This window comes from Solenopsis invicta, chromosome 1, assembly GCF_016802725.1.
Source record: "Solenopsis invicta isolate M01_SB chromosome 1, UNIL_Sinv_3.0, whole genome shotgun sequence".
Classification (NCBI taxonomy): domain Eukaryota; kingdom Metazoa; phylum Arthropoda; class Insecta; order Hymenoptera; family Formicidae; genus Solenopsis; species Solenopsis invicta.
Window position 1 is genome coordinate 7,003,863 of NC_052664.1, and position 23,187 is coordinate 7,027,049.

The 23,187-nt window shown below is 31.8% G+C and overlaps 1 protein-coding gene and 1 long non-coding RNA gene across 8 annotated transcripts in view; one reads left to right on the forward strand and one right to left on the reverse strand.

Moving 5' to 3' along the window:
- LOC120357096 overlaps positions 1-20,745 on the reverse strand; it is a 50,211-nt gene extending 29,466 nt beyond the window's left edge. Inside the window, exons 1-5 of one of the 7 annotated variants that reach the window (XR_005574307.1) lie at positions 20,101-20,741; positions 19,876-20,005; positions 18,459-19,784; positions 17,761-17,912; positions 16,999-17,140 (exon numbers count right to left, since the gene is read on the reverse strand). This is a non-coding gene — a long non-coding RNA (uncharacterized LOC120357096). Of the gene's footprint in view, positions 1-16,998; positions 17,141-17,760; positions 17,913-18,458; positions 19,785-19,875 lie in introns of all 7 variants that reach the window. The other 6 variants (XR_005574305.1, XR_005574306.1, XR_005574302.1 and 3 more) reach the window with 6 other exon arrangements.
- On the forward strand, positions 95-21,743 carry LOC120357094. The gene is made up of 5 exons (XM_039446717.1): positions 95-466; positions 8,941-9,117; positions 10,062-10,266; positions 10,834-10,993; positions 21,450-21,743. The coding sequence occupies exons 1-5, from the start codon at positions 306-308 to the stop codon at positions 21,611-21,613; spliced, it is 867 nt and encodes a 288-aa protein (XP_039302651.1). The 5' UTR covers positions 95-305; the 3' UTR covers positions 21,614-21,743.
- Positions 21,744-23,187: the final 1,444 nt, after the last annotated feature.

A 23,187-nucleotide genomic window follows, 5' to 3' on the forward strand; every position in this document is an offset into this window, starting at 1 on the left:
CAGCATTACTGTAAAAGTTCACAATTTTTTTTTCTTATGCAAACAAATTACAAGTTACTATAAATTTATTTACTGAATAACTTCTAGATAGAAAATAGAGAAAATAAAGACAAGATTTAAAAATAAAGCCATTAGGGAAGAAGAATGAAGATACAATTTCCAAAGTTAGTGGTAGGAAGATAAAACGCCCGAAAAAAGTTGAGACGACATCTTCGGAGGAAGAGCATAGGCAAACAAAGAAAGCAAAACCTGACCGAGAAAAAATGAAAGCCGAAATATTACGTTTATGACAATTTGTCGAAAATATGAAAGAAAGTGAAGAAGAAAAAGAAACAGAAAATGAAAAAAGAGTCCATTCGTCGTCGGAGGAAGAAACTAAAGATTATCTTTCGTCGGAAGAGGAAGAAAGTACAGGAGAAATAGAAGACAAACATTCGTCGGAGGAACACTTTCCTTCCAAGGAGTTGTAAGTACATATTTAAATTATATTAAGAGAATATTAAAAAAAAGATTTAATTTGATCTCTAACAGTAATTGTTGAAACTGTAGTGTTACCTATAAGCATACAGTATTTACGATAATTTTACTTTTTGATAAGACACAACGTATCATAAACGAAAAGTAAAAGCAAGAAATAATAGAATAAAATGTTGATTCTTTTATATTTTATATTTGTCATTACCCAAGTAGAACAGGGAGTCATTACGATGTCAAAATGATGTTAAAGTAAATGAAAAATGATCATTAAGGGGATGCTAAAGTGACCGGCGAACTCAATCGAGGTCGGTCTAGACTCTAATGGTCCTGCGACATCTGCGGCCTTCTGTGGAACTAAATGCGACAGCTGCGGATCTCTGCAGAACTAAAAATGATAAATATCGATAATACCAATATTTTTATCGACATTTATCATATAAGCGTTGTTTCTCTTCTATTTTCACATGAGCTCTATTAGACAGATACTCTATTTCTTTTTGTTACATAACAAAAAGAGAAGAGAAGAAGTACAATGAAGTACAGCGTTTTATAAAAATTATATGCGTATGATAAACACTTATAGTATCGTGTCATAATTAGCTAGTTCAAACGCCTCCGATATTTGGTTATAACTATTCACAGCACGATTTACAGCTGTGGCATTTTGTTATAACAAGCCAGCTCACAAAACGCCTCTGGCAATAATCAAAAATTGTTTATAACTATCCACAGCACGATTTACAGCTGTGACATTTTGTTATAACAAGCCAGCTCACAAAACGCCTCTGGCAATAATCAAAATTTGTTTATAACTATCCACAGCACGATTTACAGCTGTGGCATTTTGTTATAACAAGCCAGCTCACAAAACGCCTCTGGCAATAATCAAAAATTGTTTATAACTATCCACAGCACGATTTACAGCTGTGGCATTTTGTTATAACAAGCCAGCTCACAAAACGCCTCTGGCAATAATCAAAATTTGTTTATAACTATCCACAGCACGATTTACAGCTGTGGCATTTTGTTATAACAAGCCAGCTCACAAAACGCCTCTGGCAATAATCAAAAATTGTTTATAACTATCCACAGCACGATTTACAGCTGTGACATTTTGTTATAACAAGCCAGCTCACAAAACGCCTCTGGCAATAATCAAAATTTGTTTATAAGTATCCACAGCACGATTTACAGCTGTGGCATTTTGTTATAACAAGCCAGCTCACAAAACGCCTCTGGCAATAATAAAAAATTGTTTATAACTATCCACAGCACGATTTACAGCTGTGGCATTTTGTTATAACAAGCCAGCTCACAAAACGCCTCTGGCAGTAATTACAAATGTAATTACAATTAGAACGGTTTACCGGTCTATGGAGAAAGAAACCTTTTGATATCTCATTATAGATTTCTTACATAACGTAGTTCCTCTTCGCAGACGATACGGCGGCTTCCCGTTGTCCTCCGCTGCCGCTACCGTTGTCGTAGTCGTTCACTAGCTATTATCACCAGCACTAACGACGACGACAACGGCGACGACGACGAGGACGACGTTGCCGTTACCGTTGTCGTGGTCGATCACTATTATCACTATCAATGACGACGACGACGACGACGACGACGACGATGATGTCGCCGTCGCTGCTGCCGCTACCGTTGTCGTCGTCGTTCACTATTATCACCAGCACTAACGACGACGACCGACGAGGGACGACCGACGACGACAACAACAACGATGACGACGACGACGACGACGACGACGACGACGACGACGACGACGACGACGACGACGACGACAACGACGACGACGACGACGACGGCAACGGCAATGGCGGCGGCGATGACGACGACGACGGCGACGATGACGATGACGACGACGACGACGACGGCAACGGCGACGGCGACGGCGGTGACGATGACGATGACGACGACGACGGCGACGGCGACGGCGGCGACGCTGCCGCAACCGTTGTCGTGGTCGTTCACTATTCTCACTATCACTGACGACGACAACGACGACGACGATGACGACATCGCCGTCGCCGCTGCCGTGGTCGTCCATTATTATCACTATCACTGGCGACGTTGCCGTCGCCGCTGCCGTGATCGTCCACTATTATCACTATCACTGACAATGACGACGGTGACGACGTCGCCATTGCCGCTGCCGCTACTGTTGTCATAGTCGTTCACTAGCTATTATCACGAGCACTAACGACGACGACGACGGCGACGAGGACGACGACGGCGACGAGGACGACGACGGCGACGAGGACGACGTTGCCGTTACCGTTGTTGTAGTCGTCCACTATTCTTATTATCACTGACGACGACGACGACGCTACCGCTACCGTTGTCGTGGTTGCCCACTATTGTGGTACGAACTGACTACTGCCTCTACATTATAACCTCAAACTATTGCGCGGGAACGATACGGTGAATGCGAGTGACCACGAGTGACAACGCGTCACGATGGAGACGTGAAAGAAACAAGAAAAACAGGAAAGAGACAGAGACAGACAGACAGAGAGAGAGAGAGAGAGTGAGAGAGAGAAGGGGGGAGGAGAAAGAGATGATGCGCAGGAGTACGCGCGGAGTAAATTATCTTAATCCGTACCATGCAACGATAACAACTATATTGTCTGAACGTTTATTTCACTGCGGGTTACTCACGAATACTCAGACGTACGTGTAAAAAGAACTCTACCAGCGACAAACGGCATGAAGCACACCGCAAAGATGCCATCAGATGCCATACTACTAGAGTGGCAGTACACGCTCGCGCGTTGCGGCAGTAGGATTGTAATTTTCATACAAATTGTAGTACAATTCAGACATTCTTGAGAAAATAGTAAAATACTTTTAGCACCTATAGTACCGTTACGAAAAAAGACGTGTCAAGTTGGGTATGTAGCTCTATAGTAAAATGCGTGGCTTATACGCCGAAAGTTTCCAGGTTTGATCCCTTAGGACAATTTTTTTTTTGTAAATCTAGTATTGAAAAAGATAAAGAAATTAAAAAATGCTGTTCTGTTATTAATTAAATTGAAATTGAACACAAAACATATGTAAAAATTGTAACACTTATTTTGACGTTCAAACACTCATTGTTAATTTTCATGGCAAATACATTTTTCGTGTTTTTGAAAAATTTTAATTTGATTGATAATAGAAAAGAACTTTTTAATTTCCTAATATTTTTTTTTAATTACGAACTTAGTGTTAAATATTTAAAAATAGTTTAAAAAATATACGTTACATAACAATTTGAAAAAATCCTGCTAACTTTTATATAATTCTACATACATTATAAATAATTGTTTTTACGGATGTATCAAAAATAATGTTTTTTACAATTATTCATATATATATAAATTAGTGAAGAATGTGACAAAAGAAATCACAGATATTGTAAAAATTGTAAAAAAATTATTCTTTATACATACGTACATATAATTATTTATAATGTACGTAGAATTAAAAGTTAGTGGGAATTTTTAAAATTGTTACATGTATTTTTTAAACTATTTTTAATTATTTAACACTAAGTAAGTCATTATGAAAAAATATTAGAAAATTTAAAAATGCTCTTCTATTACCAATCGAATTAAAATTTAAAAAACACGAAAGATGTATTTGCCATGAAAATTTACAATAGGTGTTTGAACGTCAAAAGAAGTGTTACAATTTTTACATATGTTCTGTGTCCAATTTCCATTTAATTAATAAAAAAAAAGCATTTTTTAATTTCATTATTTTTTCAATACTAAATTGTAATATATTTCATACTGCATTATTCTTACAACGGTAATTTTGAAAGAATTAAGCATTTTTGTAAACATGTATATGGATTATATTTATAAGTGTTTCATCCATAACGTAGCTATATTTTTTATCAATTTTTTCCTAATTTTGTAAATATATCATGATATAAAATTGATATATATTGTCATAGTTTTGTCAAAATACTATTTTGAAATTACATCAGCAGTTATCAATGCTTTACAAAACGTCAATACTTTTACATCTATTTTTCTAAATGTACCTACATAATTGCTGATTAAAATTGTTATGCAAGATTTTATTGTCATATAATATAATAAATGTTGTCCTATCGAGATTTTCCTACTAATATATGTAATATATGTAATATATGTTATATATATATATATATTTATATATAAAAGTAAAAAACGTATATAGAATAATACGTCGCGTGCGTGCGCGCGCGCGCGCGCGTTGCAACTCTGATCCGCGACAAGAAAATCTGAAATCGTTTCGCTAAGCTGTGCAGTGTTGCCGGCTTGTGCAGTGTTGCCGGCTTGTAATGAGAGAAATCAAGAACGCTCGAGACAGAAGAGGATAGGTCGAGAAGAATAGACTGCTTGAGAAAGAAAAAGACAGTAGAACTCCTCACGCATCTTTCTTACTTGACGCTGGGTCGAGAGAGAAAGCATGATGTTACATAGACTTATGACAACCGCGGTGTCCTCGCCGTTACGGATGTCGATCGAGTACACGTGTATTGGTCGACGATAGTTAGTGTGCACGGAGCGCCGTTCTAGGCGCTTTGTTACATCTTATTAGGGTTTTTCTACTAAAAAATATTCTCGTTTTTGTTGGCGATGGGACAAAAATTTTTCAATATTGCGGGGACTCGGCGATCCCTAATCAAAAATTTCATGATTATGTAGTATTCATTCATAAATTTACTACATACAGCAAAACCATAGAACCGGCTATTTAGGCATTCTCGAGAAAATAATAAAATATTTCTAGCACCTATAGTAACATTACGAAGAAGAATTACTAGTTTGCATGCGTGGAAAAACATTGACTACCCAAGCAGAACAAGGAGTCATCACAACATCAAAATGATATCAAAGTGACTACATAATGATCATTAAAAGTCACTTTTCAATCAATTACGATTCATTTTAATGACATTTTGACACAATTGTGTCAAATTAGTATGATATAAAAATTATTTTTACAACTTATATATATAACAATTTTTAAAAAATATTAGTAAGTTTATAAACGCTCTTTTATTATCAATTCAATTAAATTTTCTCAAGAATACAAAAGATATAGTCGCCATAAAAATTTACAATGAGGAATGTCAAAAAAAAATATTAAAATTGTGACATATTTTTTGTGTCGAAATTGAAGTTAATATAATTGTAGAGAAGCATTTTTGAATTTATTGATTTTTTTTTATATTACACTTTACAAAAAAAAAAATCTTGTCCCGAGGAATCGAACCTGAAATCTTCAGCATAACAGTCAAGAATCATGAACATCCTCAGAGAGGTCCGTTTACAATTCTTTTTCCGTATTGATACTATAGCTGCTGAAAGTATTTTATCATTTTCTCAAGAATGCTTGAATAGTCGGTTATACACATGTGTAATAATAATAATAATGTATCTGTATTGAAAATATTTATTCATAAAATAAAAATATTTACTCATCAAAGTCGATAGAAATAAAAACTATGTATAAATGAGTTTCTTTCTTTATACTTTTCTTATTTTACTTTATGTTATCTTTAGCGAAAACTGTAGTCAGTATCAGACTATGCACCATATTCGGTTTTCAATTTGCCATTCGTATGAATTTACTAACAAGGGCACCACACATAACCCGGGTCACCGATTTTGATGAAACTTTACAGTTATGTAGTATTAGTATAGAAATACTAAATGCTAAACGGAGACGATGCACTACTCAACCGTTGACGTGAAATCGTTGTTTGAATTCACCATATAGCTTTAATACCGTAACATTGAAGGAGTTTGGCAAGTAGCAGCGTGGTGTGGCGGACAGCGCGAGCGCCTATAGTTTTGCAGGTCGCGGCCGTCGCGGGTTCGAGTCCACAATTTTTTTTTTTTTTTTTACCCAGTACTCTTATTGTTACAATATACATATATATATATATATAATAAAATATATAATAAATAATACACAGATATAGATATAATAATACGCAAAAAATCTTCTCTGCATTCGAACTTTTGTTAGTTTACTTTATATACATTTATATATATATATATATATATATATATATATATATATATATATATATATACACATAGATTTATATGGATGGCGAGATATTTATATGATATATTTGATTGTGAGAGTTAATATGCATATTTATTTATGTGTAAGTACAAAAACAATTACAAATGAATTTATTCGTCGTCTTGCTCTGTAATTTTGCACACTTTCGGGTGATAATAATCATAAAAACAAGTAAAACATAAAACTGATTTACACCACGAACATTTTATAAATCCAATTTTTTCGCAAGCACATTTTTTTTTCAATAATGCATAAAAGACATAAAAGACATTCTTAAAACTAGCTGTGAATTTTATTACTTGTTTTTGTAATTATTATGACCCGAAAGTGTGCAAAATTACAGAGCAAGACGACGAATAAATTCATTTGTAATTGTTTTTGTACTTACACATAAATAAATATGCATATTAACTCTCACAATCAAATATATCATATAAATATCTCGCCATCCATATAAATCTATGTGTGTGTGTATATATATATATATATATATATATATATATATATATATATATATATATATTTAAATGTATATAAAGTAAACTAACAAAAGTTCGAATGCAGAGAAGATTTTTTGCGTATTATTATATCTATATCTGTGTATTATTTATTATATATTTTATTATATATATATATATATATATATGTATATTGTAACAATAAGAGTACTGGGTAAAAAAAAAAAAAAAAAAATTGTGGACTCGAACCCGCGACGGCCGCGACCTGCAAAACTATAGGCGCTCGCGCTGTCCGCCACACCACGCTGCTACTTGCCAAACTCCTTCAATGTTACGGTATTAAAGCTATATGGTGAAATTCAAACAACGATTTCACGTCAACGGTTGAGTAGTGCATCGTCTCCGTTTAGCATTTAGTATTTCTATACTAATACTACATAACTGTAAAGTTTCATCAAAATCGGTGACCCGGGTTATGTGTGGTGCCCTTGTAAGTAATGCGCACGGTGGGATCCTCGCAAAGTGTGCGTGCACTTGTCATATGTGCTGATGTATCAATCGTGCTCTTAGATTCTACGAAATCTAAGAGCATGAATCATTATGAATCAATCAATTCGTAATGATTTTTATTGTAATGAGATGCAATAATCTCTCGTACCAAATATATAGCGTTACTGTATACGATCCGCGAACTTTCGAATGGTAAGATTTCTACATATCTGTAAATGTATAAATGGTGCATAGCCTGATACTTAATTTATGATACTTTTGTCATTTACTCTTTAATTTTGTGTAATGAATATATTTCTTTTGAAAAATGGATGTCATAGATAGACGACAGGTTTTGCGTCCAGAGCAAAAAATTGATAGTGCACGTTTAAAAAAAATAAAGAGGGAATTTAAAAAATTAACATTTTCTAATAAGTGTTCTGTATAAAATGTTCAAGCTTTGACATGTGAAATCTGTATTCTAAAAATGAATAAATTTATGAGAAAGGTATGAGATCATGCAATTGATGTTCCGAATCTACCCTACAAAATAATCAACCCTAAAAAAGTCTATCCTTTATTTATTTTTGTATTACGGTTGCGTTTCAAAATTCACTGTTAGTATTGTAAATTTACATTATAGGTAACGTCTACAGTATACGAAACTATAGATTTCTAGTACTAACAGTGAATTTCGAAACGCAGAATGCCAAGAAGTTCAAGCCAAAGCAGATAATCTGCTTGCAGAGTTGTATTTGACAGGAAACCTAACCTATTATCGCTTAGCTTAGATTCAATCCAATCGATCGATAAACAGATCGATTGCTTAGTCCGACTTGAACACTGCCATCTGTCAAAATACAGGGCAACTAATTGTCTGCTTTCTTCTGCTGTGATCATCTCAGATCAGCTGTGAGATACCGGCATCGGACGTACGTATTCTCACAAATTTTCGGTCAGGCTAATCTTTTATATTACACTTCTAAACCAAATTCCGAAAATTTTACGTTGTTCCGGCGTTTAATTTGCACCTCATAGTGCACTCATTTTGTAGGAAAAGGCCGTCAAATATTTATATTAAGCGAATATAGACACCCGTTGACAGCTCTAGATTACAGAGCCTGCTAAGATTAGATAAAAAAGATATTAATTTAACGTTTTTGGCATAAAGTGGAGCGCTGTGAGCTACATTAATGTTTATACTTTAATTGTGGAGAAGGATTTTGAAATCCGTAAATGCAATTAGAAGATAAGCACGACCGAAAATTAATCATGTTTTGTCGGTAAAAAAGGACTATGTTAAGCATCCCCTTAAAAGTCACTTTTCGATCAATTGCGATTCACTTTGACATTATAATTATGAATCACTTTGATGTCATTTTGACTCATTGTTCTGCTTGGGTATATAGATGTATTATTTTATTTTTAGAGGTGAAGAAAATTATAATCCCCCGACGGCAGTTCTGTCTCCAAAGAAAATACAAGAAAACCAAACATTTTCTGATCTACCATTCAGTAATAAAAATATTACAAAAGAAAGAAACGCTTATCCAAGTGAGAGCAAATGTATAGAATGCAACTGTACAGAAATCTTGGAAAGATTGAAGTGAGTGATATTAAAATATGAATAATTTTAGAAATTGTACCTTTTGTTTCAAAAATAATTTAAAAATTAAAGAATAAGGAGCTATTGTGGATATTATGGCTCCTGTTATCTCCGTTATTAGGTGACAAACTTTAAACAATTGTTTATGAAGTTATTCGTTTAGTAGCTTGCCATTTTTTTAGTAATGCTAATATGCCAATACATAATAACTGACAAATGTTAAGACGCATTTTTATTTTTGAGCACTTCTAAACTTTTTCAAGGTACACTTTCAACCTTTGATTACATATACTTCCTCATGATTGTTAAACTTGAATATATTATCACATGATCGTATGTACACTTTTTTTTGTTATTTAACTTTTTATTCGGCTGTACACATTAAGAGTTATATAAAGTTAAAACAATAATATATGTAATTTTGTAAATATGGTTTTTTAAACAAAATTTTTATATTGAAATATTTCTTCGATAAATCTGTTATTATTCTAGAGGACGGTGTTTAGAAACATTAAAGACATCATTTTTTGCTTGTTTAATAATAAATTTCTAATGATACTTCTAAAGTTTCTGAACGCAGAAAAATTCTAAATCATGAAAATTCTAAATAATGGAAAATTAAAAATATATCATTTTGTAACAATTAAGGTATTGTGTTTCTTGCAAATTAATTTTTTTTAAATTATTCTTATGAATAGCCATATTACAATCACTTTTTTTCTTCCACCGATTATGTAGTGCATTACATTTTTATAAATCACGTCCTAAATAATAAATATTTCATTACTTTGAGACTAGAATCTGTGAAAAAACACTTTGACAAATGTAATCGTTCAAGTTTCAATAAAAAATATTATTTGTAAACAAAATTGTCCAATAAAATAAAAATTGATAGCATACTATCCTCTTCTCCTCTACTTGTATATTAATACTTTAATTTGTAGGAATTTCGAAGATAATACTGTAAAATGTCTGAAGAAGGTGATGAAATCAAATAAAGAATTAGTTAAAATGGTTAAGCAATTGAAAGATAATAAAGTGGAAGTTGCACGTACATTTTATCAAGCGGAGGGCTTTCCATTACAGACAATTGAACAATTTCATGAGTTCGAAAATGATAATTCAAAGAATAACCAATATGATAAATTAGTGAGTACCATTACAAATCCATGCAATGTGCGTAAATGTATAATTTAAGTTAATTACTTTGGGAGTTTACTCTGTAACTTTGTCGATCTATATATAAGTGACTTTCATTGAACTGTCAAAAGCAGTTATTTTCTGAAAATATAGTATACTACTTTTTCAGAAAATAACTGCTTTTAACAAAAAAAAATATAATATATATTATTTGTCATCATGTAGTAATATTTATATATTTATAAAAAATGTATCAAAATTATTTATTTATAAGTTATTAAATTTTTGCGTTTTTTAAAAATAATTTTAATACATTTTTTAAAAATATATAAATATTATTACATGATGATAAATGATATGTGTCATTTCTATGCACCAACAACCGCGGTTACTCTTATTAGTCCATTAATTGTTGATTACTTGACAAATAATATGTGTTTCTTTTCTAAGAAGGCCACCTCCGAAGCCCTAAAATAAATTCAACATAAGGTTGAATCATTAAAATGGTTGTCAGTTAATTATTTCAATTATTATATTGGATAGTAGAGAAATAAGTAATCATCTATTTAATTTCAGTACCATCATTTGCGCGGTATGGGTGCTGCTAAATTACGCGATTTTGTACACATGTGCTTCAAAGAGTCAATGAAAGACGAGCTTGTGTGCAAATTTACATGGCCTGATGATTCCGGGACCGAAAAATTTGGTGATACCAAACTCGTCAAAATAATGTATGGTAAGATATATTAATACTAAAAAGGGACACTACAGTGATGGGTAAAAAAATATAGTTGACTTTGGCATGCAATTCTGCTATTAATAACTTACATTACAGATTTAACGTAAGACGAATAAAAAATTTACGTTTTATACAATATATTAAAAAAAATAAGTTAAAAAATATTTATCACAAAAATACAAAAAGTTAAAAAAGCCTAGTTTTTTATGTCTGGTTATAACACAATTTCTCAAAAATCATTAAACCGATCGGTTTTAATTTTTAACAATAAAGGAGAAGAGAGTATTATGGCTACTGTCGAAAATATAATGGCTACTCCTATTATCTTCGTTATTAGGTGACGTATTCTAACAATTGCTTATGGCGTTATTCGTTTAGTAGTCCGTCGTTTTTTAATGATGCTAATATGCCAATACAAAATAACTGTGGCAATTGTTATAAGGTATTTTTACTTTTTAGCACTTCTAAACTTTTCCAAGGTACACTTTTAACCTTTAATTACATATACTTCCTCATTGTTCTTAAACTCGAGTGAATTATCACACGAAAGTATTATACGTACACTCAAATGTTTTTTTGTTATTTAACCTTTTATTCGGCTGTATAAATTACGAGTTATACAAAGTTAAAACAATAACATGGAATTTTATTAATATGGTTTTTTAAGCAAAATTTTTATAGCGAAATATTTCTTTGATAAATTAAATGTCATTTTAAAAGGCGGTGTTTAGAAACATTATAATTTTATTCTTGTTGCTTAATGTTTAACAGGAATAAAATAATATTTTTAATGAAATTTCGAATAGTATTTCTAAAGTTTCTGAACGCAGAAAAATTTTAAATCAGAAAAATTCTAAACAATAAAAAAATAAAAATATGTATAATTTTCTAATAAAGTACTGTCCCTGATAGCACAAAAAGATTTCTGCAACGTTGCAGGAACATTACATTGAAATCTTGAAACTATTTCAGTAACATTGCGTAATGTCTGAAGACGTCTCTGCAAGATTGCAGAAATGTCAAAATGTCCGCTTCGGTTACATTTGCAACATTGCAGAAATGTTACAAGAAACATTTCTGAAATATTACATAATGTTCCTTGCAAGATTTCTGCAATGTTACAAATTGGTTATGGAATGTCTCGGTAAGGTTGCTGCAATGTCTTTGGTTTCATTTATAATATTACAGGTATGGAAAAAATAAATTAAGAAAATAGATATTAAATAATAATGATTTTATTTTTTATATTGATATATATATTAATAATGAAATTATAAAATATTTATAATATAATATATATAATAATAAAATAGTACAATATATAAATACTTTTTTCTCACGTAAATATCATTAACATATGAATAATTATTCTATGAAATTAATGTGATAGTAAATAATATTGACAGTAGTAAATAAAAAGGAAAGATAAATGAAGTTAGTAAAAGAAAATAATTAAATAAAGTAAATAAAATAAAAAAGAAGCTTTAGAATTGTGGTTTTTTTATGTACGTTATGTACGTTATCAAAATGTAATATTATCGTAACTTCCTTATATATTATCAATTATTTGTAGAATTAATTCTACAAATAATTGATAATATATAAGGAAGTTACGATACTATTCTATTTTCGTTAATAAAAATGGACTTGTAACTGTGCCTTGCAATATTTTACAACTACGCTATTGCAGAATGGTCGCATATTGCTTACCTCATTTATAATTAAAAAGAAATATATATAAAATATATACACTACTCAAAAAAAATAGGGAACACTTTCCAGACACCAAAAATTAGGCTATTTTCAAATGACTGTAACTCGGTGAAAAATCATCGTAGATAAAAAATAAAAAAAGCATTTTGAAGCTTGAAGATCGAGCTTTAACGTTCTACCAGCAGATTTTCAAAATTCTTTTAACTTCCTTGTCTTATGCAGTAAAAAAGCACACCTTGTTTTGTTCGTTAAAATTTCGTATCTGACACTTTGCAGATCGACCAACAAATTTTTTTCAAATAATTCAAGTAAAATTTCATAAACTACAACATTTTACCTACAAAATGCTTTTCTAAAAATTTCTCTACGATTTTTTTTTACCGAGTTACGTAACTTTGAAGCTAAACCTGCATTTTTTACAAATGATATCCGTACTCCGTGAAAAATCATCGTAGACAAAAAATCAAAAAACCATTTTAAAGCTCGAAGTTTCAGCTTTAACATGCTATTAACGGTTTTCAAAAATTTTCTCAATTTCTTAGTACTATGCCCCAAAAAGATACACTGTTTTTTCATTAAAATAACGTATTTTTAACAGCCTGTAGCTCAATAAAAAAATTTTTCTCGACAAATTCAATGCAAGTGCCTCAAAGTATGACATTTTCTCTACAAAATGCTTTTTTTAAATTTTTTCTACAATTTTTTTTGACCGAGTTACAAGACTTCGAAGATATACATTTTTTACAGTACATTTTTCCGAAAAATGACGTCTACCTCCGACATTAGCATTACCCAATGTGCACCACGTGGAGGTTGCCGATCGGATTTTTGCACATCGTGTGTGTATGTGTGTGTGTGTGTGTGTGTGTGTGTGTGTGTGTGCGCGCGCGCGCGCGTGCGTTTGTGCGCGTGTGCGTGCGCGCGTGCGTGCGTGCGTGCGTGTGTATGTGTCACAGCAGAGATAAGGAGCCCACAGTTCGTCACTTCTGCAGTATTTAACGACTCCAAACCTTTTTTTACTGTGTGTGTGTGTGTGTGTGTATCACAGCAGAGATAAGGACCCCGCAGTTTGTCACTTTTGCAGTATTTAATGACTCCAAACCCTCTCTGCTGTGTGTGTATGCGCGCGCGCGCATGAGTGTTCAATGGCGTGTATTTCGTATGTGTTCGTTATATCAACGATATTCTACGACCACACGTTTTGCTATTAAATCGAACCAGTCGGAACTTTATTTTCATGCAGGACAACGCTCGACCTCATACGGCGAATATAACGCGACGTTTTTTTCAACGACACGCAATTAGACTGTTAAATCATCCCACCAATAGCCCGGACTTAAATCCAATCGAGCACATTTGGGATGAAATGGAACGACGATTAAGGCGTCGCAAGGAACAGCTGCGAAATTTAGAAAAATTGGGAGAAATTTTAACGGAAATTTGGCACAACATTCCGCAAGATTGTATTGCAAGATGTATAAATATGCGAGAACGCTTGCAAGCAATAATTGATCAGAGAGGAGGAAATACACACTATTGAACTCTCATGCGCGCGAGCGCACACACACACAGCAGAGAGGGTTTGGAGTCATTAAATACTGCAGAAGTGACAAACTGCGGGGTTCTTATCTCTGCTGTGATACACACACACACACACACACAGTAAAAAAGGTTTGGAGTCGTTAAATACTGCAGAAGTGACGAACTGTGGGCTCCTTATCTCTGGTGTAACACATACACACACACACATACACACGCGCGCACGCACGCACGCGCGCACGCACACGCGCACAAACGCACGCACACACACATACACACACGATGTGCAAAAATCCGATCGGCAACCGTGGATCGGCACCTCCACGTGGTGCACATTGGGTAATGCTAATGTCGGCGGTAGACGTCATTTTTCGGAAAAATGTACTGTAAAAAATGTATATCTTCGAAGTCTTGTAACTCGGTCAAAAAAAATCGTAGAAAAAATTTAAAAAAAGCATTTTGTAGAGAAAATGTCATACTTTGAGGCACTTGCATTGAATTTGTCGAGAAAAATTTTTTTATTGAGCTACAGGCTGTTAAAAATACGTTATTTTAAGGAAAAAACAGTGTATCTTTTTTGGGGCATAGTACTAAGAAATTGAAAAAATTTTTGAAAACCGTTAATAACATGTTAAAGCTGAAACTTCGAGCTTTAAAATGGTTTTTTCACGGAGTACGGATATCATTTGTAAAAAATGCAGATTTAGCTTCAAAGTTGCGTAACTCGGTTAAAAAAAATCGTAGAGAAATTTTTAAAAAAGCATTTTGTAGGTAAAATGTTGTAGTTTATGAAATTTTACTTGAATTGTTCGAAAAAAATTTGTTGGTCGATCTGCAAAGTGTCAAAAATATGAAATTTTAACGAACAAAACAAGGTGTGCTTTTTTACTGCATAAGACAAGGAAGTTAAAAGAATTTTGAAAATCTGCTGGTAGAACGTTAAAACTCGATCTTCAAGCTTCAAAATGCTTTTTTTATTTTTTATCTACGATGATTTTTCACCGAGTTACAGTCATTTGAAAATAGCCTAATTTTTGGTGTCTGGAAAGTGTTCCCTATTTTTTTTTTGAGTAGTGTATGTCATGTGATTTTCAAACGGAAATGCACTAAACTCATCTACAGAACCATACTTTTTAACGTCTGTACAAATATGTAACAAATTGTGAATATTATGAGAAACGTATTGCTCACCATAAATTTGAGTAAATAAATTAACAAAATATTCTAATAAACTTTGCGCATAGTCTACATTAACAATATGTTTTGAAAGAATTGGGCTTGTAATAATAGTCATTGCAACATGTAAACTTAAAAAATTTAAATAAATTTCTTTTCTTAAAATATTTTTTAGTACGACCGGACCAGTATATAAAAGGAATTGGCGAAATTCAGTTGCCTTCCATAGTTTAAAATCTTTCAAAGATCTCGGTCTTCGATGATACTCAGAAGGCACTGTGTTTCGTAAATTAATTAATGCGTCTGATATCATTTGTTTCATATAATTCGAAAGTTTCACTGAATTTGGTCCAATATGCCAAAGTAAAATTAGTTTTTTGACAACTCCTAAACACACTAAATGCATATAATCCAGCGGTACGTCTGTTACAGGTTTAAAATTAGGAATACTGTTTAATATTGTTTCTCCTATCTGATGATCATACTTATAATTTCTAAAATCTTCGTCAGTTCTTAAAGCAAAATTTTCTGTAGGAAAACATACTCGTCCGTTAATGTACTTTCCTTGAATAGTGCACTTCGTACAACTATTATATCCATTATGGTTTTTAATATTAAAAATAAAAGACTTAGCTGGGGCGTCACATATTAACCCATGGATCTTAATTTCAACTCTTTGTCCGTCATCATTAATTAATGGATTATTTATTACTAAAATTGCTTCATCGACAAATTGTTGCAAGAAGAGATTATTATTTGCAGGTTTTGCTTTGCCATAGTATGCCCCAACAATATATACCGATTTCGTAACAGAATTCGAACATAATATAGGCCACAAAGAAGCATTACCAGATTTCGTAATCGGTAATCCATCAATATTTATAAAAACTTTAAGAATATTAGTGGGACCAACTTGATGAACATGTTCTCGCAGCATTTTCGTAAGAGCTTTCTTAAAACCAAAATGATAATACTTCATTTCTGCAGGAATATATTCGACATTTCTGGGAGTATTTAGCAAAGTCCGCGGATCTTTAGGAAATGGCAAACCTGTACGTTTCCGTAAAATAACCAATAAATTGTGTACAGATTTATGCGATATACGATCATTTATAAACCAATGACACAAATCTTTTTTAAAATCATTATAATTTTGTACATTTGCATTATCAATTTCATTTGCCGATTCACTTTCTGACTCAAACTCTTCAACTTCACTTGTTGACTGTAAATAATCTTCAACTTCGTCAGATAAACGTACATCATCGATATTTTCTGTTGAATCTATATTATTAACAATATTAAAGTTAACATTATTGTCAAAATTATCATCGTCACTATCAGAATCGGTACTTGATTTTGGAATTGTATTATCATTTTGATTTTGAAATATTTTGCCTGAAATTTTTTTTTCAGTGGAAGATACATAAGAACAACCTGGTGTTGGTTCGACTATATTACTATCTACATCTATAGCAGTATTTTGTGCAATCAATCTTCGAATATGTCTTTGAGAGTAACATGAAAATCTTTTCCGTTTTTTATCCATTAAGAAAATATGTGGTTATACATACGCTTTTCCGAGAAATTTTCCTGGCACGCACAAACGGCAAATGCTGTATACTAGTACCAATAGATTTATAATAAATTTGGTTTCAATAAATGTCAACTTTTTGTTCTCCTTTGAATCGACTCTTTGTATAGAACAATAAAGACCTGGAACGATATAACATAAGTTGTTACTTTAAAAAAAATTGTAACAATAAAAATCCAGAGTAATGACAAATTGAAAAAATGAGAAAAATAAATACGTTTATACTTCAATTATTTAGTTTAATTATTTTTAGAATAAATCGTTCAATTTTTAAATAAATAGAAAATTTTGTCCAACTTCAAAAATTTGTATATAAAAAAATTATAGTACTGCATATTTTCATATTGAACAGGTTACTTCTAAATATAAATATACGTGATGTCTTTGAACTCATTGTCAATGCAGTGCCAAAATAATAAAAAGCGTTAAACAACACTTGCTTCAAATCATGTTTTTTTTTTGCGAAAGCAACTTCAATATTCCATAATTTTGAAATTGTTCGAATTGGGACATTATGTTTATTAGATGTCTTGTCTTTATATTGTGGAACTGTTGTATTAGTTTGGGCACTGAGTTCAAGGACTAGAGTATAACAAATCAAAGCATATAAGTATATTATGATTCATTTCCAACGAAATCTCTTCATGCGAAGAATCGATTACAATTAAATTTGAATAGCATGATCAAATATCTTTTACTTATGCAACATAAGGAACATAATTGTATTATAAATTATACATACACTTTTCCGAGAAGTTTTCCTAGCACGCATCAAATGGAAAATGCTGTATATGTTCGCTACTAATACCAATAGATTTATAATAAATTTGGTTTCAATAAATCTCAACTTTTTGTTCTCCTTTGAATCGACTCTTTGTATAGAACAATAAAGACCTGGAACGATATAACATAAGTTGTTACTTTAAAAAAAATTGTAACAATAAAAATCCAGAGTAATGACAAATTGAAAAAATGAGAAAAATAAATACGTTTATACTTCAATTATTTAGTTTAATTAATTTTAGAATAAATCGTTCAGTTTTTAAATAAATAGAAAATTTTGTCCAACTTCAAAAATTTGTATATAAAAAAATTATAGTACTGCATATTTTCATATTGAACAGGTTACTTCTAAATAAAAATATACGTGACGTCTTTGAACTCATTGTCAATGCAGTGCCAAAATAATAAAAAGCGTTAAACAACACTTGCTTCAAATCATGTTTTTTTTTGCGAAATGTCATTTATGAAATGAGTAAAACTGATAAAAGACAATGTAAACGACATTTTCTCTATCTTTTCTATAAATGTGTAATATGGAAGACAGAGAAATATGTGTTCACATCATTTTATCGCAGTCAGTGTATGAGTCAATGCATTAACAAAATACTTAATCTATTCTGCGTATTCTTATGAGAATCCTTCCTCGTGGTAACTCACAATTTATTTAGTCTTAATTCATATAATACTGATGCAACAATAATCGTCAGTCGCCACGCGGCACGATCGTCCTCGAGAGATATTTATTAAAAAGAACAGCGATCGAACGATCGTCCTCGATCCTGCCGTACGCCACATTCGCCATCTGTTGGCGACTTGGACCGCTCGCTGTTACTAAGGAGAACCCCTTGTGAGACACTATACTGAGGGCGCGCGATTTAATTTTAAATTGTTGCTTACAATATTATTTCTATAATATGAAAGTTACTTAAACATTTGGAAAGCTTGAAATTGAGAGCTCGAGACCACCATCTGACTTTATAATGAGGAATTTATATGGTATAGTGAATATTTTTATATGATAAAAGTTGTAGAATTCTTTCTAATGAGAGAGAATATATAATGATGTACGATATATTAAAATAATTTTACAAATTATACAAGTTATGTCAGTGTAAAGTTTTAAAAGCAAATACTTCCTTTTTAGTTTCGACCGCACTTTAGCGATTGATGTGTAACATGTTGGCATCTGATTTTAAAATGAGAGTCGGAAGTTAGCCACACTGCAGGGCCAAAATTGAAAAAATTGTATTCGCTTGCAAAACTTTAAACCAACGTAACTTGCATAATTGGTAAAATAATTTTGTTATACTGTACATTATTATACTTATTAGAAATAACGGTACCATTTTTATCATATAAAAATATTTATTTTACCATGTAAAAGTTTATGCATACCTCTCCGTTCTTTAATATAGATAATTTTTTTAAGTGATCATTGTAGTACTCACAATAGAGTTCAGGAGAAAATAAACTGAAGAAAAATGAGCTGAAGCTATCCGACAAAGAATTGCGCACTCCGTGTTTAGCAATTTTTACCTTCAAAATATCCAAAATTCCATAAATTTGTTGGTTTCACATTCCACATGTCGTACTAGAAAATGTACAAAAAGAATTTTACATGTTCCAGATGTAAATAATTCCTAACAATTAATAGATAATTGAAAAATATTTATCTTAGATACATACACCTTTACTAACTGGACTGCCTTCATATGACTCATAAGGACCTTTCTCGGTAATTATTTTGCAACTTGCTTCTAGAGCGCCATAATAAAGTCTCAAAAATTTGGACGTTGAGTTCGTTTATAGCTTTGTGCTCAGATTCTGATGGTTTGATGTGCGATTACAATGATCTTTAAAAACTATATATGGCACTCCTGTTTTGAATTGTATTTGAATAATGAAAAGCCTCATCAACTCTCTGGCTTTAATTTGTCTTCGAGACGTACAATACAGATGAGAGAACCTGTTTTTTTTTCATATCTAAATATGACAGAGAAATATATTCTTTTCATAAATTATATAAGCTCCAGTAGTGTAATTTTCAATAATATTCGAAATACATATCAATTACCTGGTATACAAAGCTTCAAATTCATTACCCCAAGCTTCAATTAATTCAGGGCACTCATACAGACACATTAGATTAGATACATAATCATAAACGCATAACATATGCTTTTGCTCTCAAAACTGCTCCTCGCCTATAAAATAATTGTTTAAAATATATTTTTCTGTGTATTTAAGAATCGTGCAAAAGGAAATAATAATAAAAGATAACATTGAAACAATGTCTCACCACTAAGAAGGATCTTCTTTCGCCAATCCTATATCCACCTTTTTTTATGACCGCGTACCAGTGAGCGTGATTCTTTTGTATCCAAAAAGACTTTGTCTTGCCTTATTTCGAATGGTTGCACACACGCACTTAACACTTAATCCCGCCGCACGTCAAAACGCAGATAAAATATATTTGTTCAACGCAGTTCAACGTTTACAAGGTTATAGGTTATAGGCATCGATCACGCGCGCGGTAGATCGCAGCGCAGTACGGCTTGATTTTGCAATAATATATGATATGCGCGCGCATTTATCAGTTGAGACATTTCAGAAATCTCTTTGAAAGTTACATTTGCAATGTTGCAAAATATTACATTGCAAAAACCTTTCAAATGTAAGATTTTAATCAAGATGCTTGCAGAAATATCGCAATTATGATATTTCAAAAAAAATGGTCTCAGAGACATTACAAATGTAATGATATACAATTGAGACATTGAAACATCCCTGCAACATAACTGAAACTTTATGTGCTATCAGGGGTGTTTCTTTAAAACTAAACTAATTTTTGTTTTATTATTTTTTTGGATAACCATAATAAAACCACTTTTTTCTACCGATTACGCAGTGCATTAGATTTTTATAAATCCCGTCCTAAATAATAAATATTTCATTACTTTGAATCTAGAATCTGTCAAACAATACTTTGACGAATGTATAATCGTTCAAGTTTCAATAGAAAAAATTAATTATAAACAAAGTTATTCAATAAAATAAAAATTATGTCATATTACCTTCTTCGCTTCTATACTTAAAAATTTATCATTTATATTATTCAATCATAACTTTTTTCAATATTTTAAGTTGTTATTTTAACACTTAAAAACAAATAAAGTTTTCTGAAAATCGTAATTAATCAATTTTAGATAGCTGCTATATTTTATTAAAACATACCTGTATATAATATTTTAAAAATAAGCTACAATCCAGTGATAGCCACATTATTCTTAAATATACTGTTAAAAATTGAAAGCGTTCGATTCAATGACATTTGAGAAATTGTGATATCAACCATGCACGTCACAAAAAAGGTTTTCATTAATGTTTTATATCTTCGTGATAAACAAATATTTTTTAACTTTTTTTTTAAATATTGTATGAAACGTAAAAACTTTTCATTCGTATTATATTAAACGTTCAACGTAAGTTATTAATAACATATATAATTGAACGCCAAAGTCAATATTTTTTAACCCGTCACTGTGATGTTCTCCCTTAAAACACCGTGAATTAATCTTGCAATAATGTCTTTATCTGCACGTGTTAACATGACCATAATATATATAACGTATATTTTTCTTTCTTCAGATGCAGCACAGAGCTGCCCCCTTTTTGAGGGACCATTAAACAAAACTGTATTTAAAGCAGAGGTCCAAGAAGTTTTAAGGGCAGTAAAACAGCGCGTAAAAGTCGAAAAAATAAAAATAAAAATAAAGCTAGCAATGGAAAAAAAGCAGCGAAGAAGACAATGATTGATGTGAAACACCAAACAATCAAAATTAAAAATTAAATTATATAAATCTTTACAACTCACAGTTTCTTTGTAACAGTTGATATTCGAAATCTACTTATAATCGTTTGTAATAATTTACATTTAATATTAAGATACATATTAACACGTTAAAAAATGTGTGCATTTAAAAGAATACATGTGATTTAGTGCATAATCTACAGTTAAAGGGAATCTTTTAGAAGTTGTAAATATTTTAATTATTGTGTCATTTATAAAATTGACATGAGCAAGTTGACCATAATGACATATGACTCGACGTTGTTACAGCAGTAGAAAAACACTGTTTGCAAACGAAACAGTGCACGTCCAAACGGATAATAAAAAAATTAAGTCTATCAATGATACATATAAGAAAAATACGAGTTTATGGTTAATTATATTCGTGCGACAAAGTAGAATATAGATACGCATGCAAATATGCAAGCAAGTATCTCTGCAACAGGCAAAATTTTGCAGAAATAGTAAATTTTATCTATTTCATCAATCTCGTATCAATTTTGTATAAATTGCGCCATAGGTACCTCTAATTGAGTCGAGTTGCGAATGTTGCGTTTGATATCATTTCCAAAATTTATTGAGTTTGTCAAGTAAGTCTGTTTCTGTTTTAATACAAAATTCTGTACGATAACAAACTGGAGAATCTAATTTGTGTTATATGAAATCCTAAATATTTATGTATAAGGATTATGGATAAGCGAACGTTATTGCATACACAAAAAAATGTACGAAATCTGAACATATGCATATACATATATAAATGATAATAAAAATAAAAAATATAATTTATAATATATGCAATTATATGATTTTTTATTATTTATGTTATTTTATTATTTTTTATTTTTTACATATACATTCTCATATGAGGTTCATATTGCTCGCATACATGCAACCTCACGTGTGTGTCATACGAATCTCACGTGCAGATTAAAAATGCGTTCTCAATTGAAACTCATATGACTCGTACGCATGAAGTCGCACGCGTGCGAATAATATGTGTCTCACATGTGGATCAAAGATGCATCCTCAATTGAGACTCATATGACTCGCATGCATAAAGTCGCATGCGTGCAAGCAACATAAGTCTCACGTGCTAATCAGAGATACGCTCTTAATTGAGACTCATATGACTCGCAGGTGTGAAATTACATATGTGCGAGCAATATGAATCTCATATGAGGACGCATCTGTGTGGTGATATGCGTGCACGCCGTGCGAATAATCCGCACGGCGTGCGCGCATCATGATATCACTATGCAAGCATTTTGTTATCTGGGTAAGGTTGCGTTTATTAGTTGCTGTTTGCAGTTTAAGAATGCTTTTTCTGCACGTTCATTCCAGATTATCGGGCGTTTTTTCTGGTGTTAGTCAAATATTTGTGAAGTGCAGTTTATGAACGCTAGCAGCGTTAGAAATAAATCTTCTGTAAAAATTTATAACTCCTAAAAAACGTCTCAACCCGCTGATGTCTATTGGTTTCTCTATTTCGTTGATTGCTTCGACTCGTGTGACCAGAGGTTTGGTACCTTGATT